Source organism: Aplysia californica, unplaced genomic scaffold, assembly GCF_000002075.1.
Source record: "Aplysia californica isolate F4 #8 unplaced genomic scaffold, AplCal3.0 scaffold00201, whole genome shotgun sequence".
Lineage (NCBI taxonomy): Eukaryota > Metazoa > Mollusca > Gastropoda > Aplysiida > Aplysiidae > Aplysia > Aplysia californica.
Window position 1 is genome coordinate 441,343 of NW_004797471.1, and position 4,472 is coordinate 445,814.

Below are 4,472 nucleotides of genomic sequence, written 5' to 3' on the forward strand. Positions count from 1 at the left end.
TGTGTATGTGTGTATGTGTGTGTATGTATGTGTGTATGTGTGTATGTGTGTATGTGTGTATGTGTGTATGTGTGTGTGTGTGTGCGTGTGTCTGTGCGTCTGCTTGTCTGTGTGTGTGTGTGTGTGTGTGTGTGTGTGTGTGTGTGTGTGTGTGCCATTGCAAACAAAATTGATTGCCCTTCTGGGATCAATAAAAATGTAATTTATTGTAATTTTATTTTTTATAGAACCTAACCCTTACGGTACAGACGCAGATTCTTTCCTCCCTCTTGTAATGATTTTCAGTACGTTAATTTAAGTTTGAACAAATTCCTTCAATACTAGTGATAATTGACAAGTCTCATTTATGTCACGTCTAATGCACTTCAGACCTAAAGCATGTCACGTTAGACTTACGTCATGTATATTATGATTCGTCTAATTTATGTCATACCCAATGCATGTCAGGCATAAAACTCGGCATTTCTAAATCGAATGTATGTCACGTCTAATGAACGTCTGTATGCCCTCGGTAATGTATGTCCTGGCCTATGTATGCCACGTCCAGTGAATGTCCTAGCTAATGCATGTCATGTCTAACGCATGCCACGTCTCATGTATGTCACATCTATACCATGTTCTTTCCAATTTATGTTAATGTATGCCACGTTTAGTGTTTCTTTTCGTAAGTGTTTTATGGCGCTCGCAACTGCATAAGGTCAAATGAGCGCGCTAACACATTAAACATTTTCATTATCAGTTGGTATGGCATTTTGAATTTTGCCCAGATTGCTGTTGAAGCCTACTCTTATCGATTTTGGACCACAAGGTATCTTTAACGTGCGAAACTTGCACAAGGGACCTCCGAGATTTTTGGCCCTTATCTGAGAAGGCTAGGTGAAGATTTTACTTACCATAAGATCCGGGGTGTGGCAGAAAGACAACAGTAAGAAAGAACCTTAGAGTAACAGTAGAAAGACTGCAGAAAGAGCCAGGAGCCCAGAAAAGGAGGCAAAGTGGATGAGGAGGACGTCTAATGTGTGTTCTTTCTAATGCCCGTCACGTCTAATGTCATCATCATCCGGTGCCTTGCCGACTTGCGTGGGCGATCATGGACCTCCGCTTCACCCTGTCCTGCGCTGCAGCAATGGTGTTTGTTGTTCTTGCTGCTCCCAGCCATGTTGTCATCTTGTCCAGTATCTTTTCCTTCTGCCTGCCTCTGCCTCTCTTTCCATCAAACTTTCCTGTTGTTACGTCTAATGTATTTCACCTTAAATGTATGTCCACAGCGGAGGTGATACAGCCCGTGAACACTAGCAGCTCTTACCACTGTGGTGGGGACAACACGGTCAAGCTAACTGCTGCCGCTCAGCTGACCATATCGGTAAACACGCATCCCTCAGTCATCCAAACCTGTTCCCCAACAGACCCTCCCTTCAATCGAGCTCTCCCTCATCCCCTCCCTCGCCACTTTATCCATCCTTTCACCCACACCCTTCTTTCGTCATTCACATTTTCTTCAATCACTACCCACTCCCCCTCCTCCCCCTTATTTCTGCTCATCGTCTCACTCAAAGCTTTTTCTTACCTGCACTCCACACTTTTTCTAACTCACACTCCAATCACTTATCCTGCCACTCACTTGCTCAATCACACTTCATTCTATCAACTCTTTTCTACTCACACATTCCCTCTCTCATTCTCCCTCTCACTCAGTCACCCCAACACGCCCCTCTTCATACAACAAAAGAAATCTCTTGACAAACATCTCTGTTAAATTTCTCACATAGTTGACCCTTTCGTTTGTCATACGCTATAATCTACCTGTGATAAAAAGTAAAAGAAGGAAATAATAATTCATTTAGATTATCCCCATCTGACAATTTAATGGTTTAAAACGGCCTACAGGCATACGATGTGGATACACATAATGTATTGTATTTTGTGTGTTGACAGACGATCTTACAGCAGTAGATTCTATTCATGCAAGAGCTTTGCTTCGCCGGTAGGTGTGCAGGAAGTACCAATTAAAGATTTTTAGAATTTTGACTTCCTAAGTACGCTCCTTAGAAGAGACAATGTCAATTATACTTTTAAAATCTAGGAAGGTGGTAGAGAAGTTTTATCATTATACAGCTTATATGTGTGATAGAAACATATGATAATTCCTTTAAAATCAATCAATGTTACACAACACACAATATCATTACCCCATCACACTCAGCAACCTATTTCTACTCACCAGTGTGCAGCACCCGGACACTAAAGATAAGGTTGTCATATCTTGCTCAAGAGGACATATCCCACTGACCATGTACACATTTTATCACTTATCGCTCACCAACGATCTTGTTCTCTTCCTAACTCATTCCCTCATTCACCCACTCTCTCACTCTTCTTGTTTTTCCTCCTAGGTTCGTTCGGAGAGCGCTGGACTCCGCCTGTCAGGATCTTTTGAGATCACTCAGCCCAACGCAGCCTTTAACGATTTCTTCAGGTGCTTTACCTGTCACAACACTACAAACTCGGAATTGAAGACCGAAAAAAAAAGATCCAGCATTTGTCCATAGTTTTGTTGCTGTTGTTGAATGTAGAAAAAAGGCAAAAACATACAACTCATTCATGACAGTTTTCTACTAATGACCCCACTCAGAACTCAGAGCCACCATGATAACTCGGGGGCTCTCGTGGCCTAGAGGTTAAGGCGTTGGCCTCTCATTCAAAGGTCCCGGGTTCGAATCCGGGTAGCGACCGAAACATTTTCTTCTCTAAAATTGTCTCCTTTCACCTCCTTTCCTGCTCTCTAACAATGTTCTGTCGTCTGCTTTCATTTCCACTTTCTGCCCCCACCCCTTCACCTCCTTTGCACCCTCCTCTGGGCTCCTGGCTCTTTTTCCTCCTTACTGCTGTCTTTTTGCCACACCCCTGATCTTCTGGTAGGAAAGATCTACACCAAGCCTTCTCGGACAAGGGCAAAAAATCTCGGAGGGCCCGTGTGCAAGTCGCGCACGTTAAAGATCTCTTGGTGGTCTAAAATCGATAAGAGTAGGCTTCGGCTGCCACCCGGGCAAAATTCAAAATTTCCTACCAACTGAAAATATTAAGTGTGTCCCACGCGCTCATATGACCTTTTACAGTTGCGAGCGCCGTAAAACACTTTACAAAAACCAAACAAACATGATAACTCAGAGGAATTAACAGAGACACCTCTAACTAATGCAACCACACCATTTTCTACGACCAACACGTCAGTGCCATTGAAATGGGGAAATTGAAAGTCAAACATGAAGTAGAGCTTGGCTTTGAGACAATTTCGTATTTACTACACATGGAGAGCTATGGCCTTTTTTTAAATTACCATTTCCCATTTCATCAAGTACCAATTGCACACTGCCAGTCGTATTCATCAGACTGAGTCGGGTCCAACTAGATTTCCCTTCATGGATAGAAAAAATGATACCATTTTATGACCGATTTCACCTAAATTCCACCGAGGCCTTAAAAATTAAATGCGTTTATTTTTCAAGGTCGTAAATCGAATTGTTCGTACTTACTTACTTTCACCTTTACTTTTTCATCCTCTGTTGCCGTTAAGCGTCGAAGGGAGATGCAGTTTTCTAAGGTAGGCCTGCTCCGCAGCTCTTTCAGCTGTGATGCTATGTTTTCTTAGGGTTTTCTTGACACCCTCGATCCACCTTTTGCGCGGCCTTCCTCTTCCTTTATAGCCTGAGTGCTTGGTGTTGTAGGCTCTCGAGGCTGGCTGGTCAGGTGACATGCGTAACATGTGGCCAAACCATTTTATCCTCAGTGTCGAAAGCTGCTCTTACTTCTTCATTTCTCTGCCTGTCTCGTCTTGTGATGTTAAGGGTTTTGCTGTCGTAATGCAAATACGGCATCCGTGCTTCCTCTTCCATTTCGGAATCCAAACCGAGCTTTGCTCAGATTTCTCTCTACAATAGGTCTTATGCGCTGCTCTAGTATCTTTGCATACATTTTTCCTGAGTGGCTTAACAATGAGATGCCTCTATATGTCGTGCAGTCGCGTTTGTTGCCCTTTTTTCCATAATGGTACCACTATGGCTTTCTGCCAGTCTTCTGGGCATTTTCTTTGTTCCCAGGCTCTGTTGAAAATTCGCCTAGGCCACAGTATACCGGTGTTTCCACAAGCTCTTATGGCTTCCGCTGTGATGTCATCTGGTCCTGGGGCTTTGTTCTTGGGGCTGGTCTTGAGTGCCTTTTCTATTTCACAGGGAAGAATTGGTGGTTCTGTTTGATCTCCATATGATGAGATAGGAGGGGTGATAGATAGAATTGTTCGTATTGTGCCAAATTGAGAGCCTTGAATAAACATCTGGTTGTGCCAGAATCAGTTCAATGAATCCGACAGACAGTGTGCAGTGGGTAGTAGTTGTAGCAACAGCAGCAGCAGATGCAGTAGTTGTAGTAGTAGTAGTAGTAGTAGTAGTAGTAGTAGTAGTAGTAGTAGTAGTAGT

General features: G+C 43.2%; 1 protein-coding gene across 1 annotated transcript in view; it reads left to right on the top strand.

The window, feature by feature from the left end:
- The window catches only part of LOC101847656, a gene marked incomplete in the record, with an annotated part of 22,989 nt that overhangs the window by 11,331 nt on the left and 7,186 nt on the right, over nt 1-4,472 (top strand). The window contains 2 exon segments of the mRNA XM_005099076.3: nt 1,269-1,363; nt 2,394-2,476. Coding sequence (XP_005099133.2) covers nt 1,269-1,363; nt 2,394-2,476 — 178 coding nt within the window.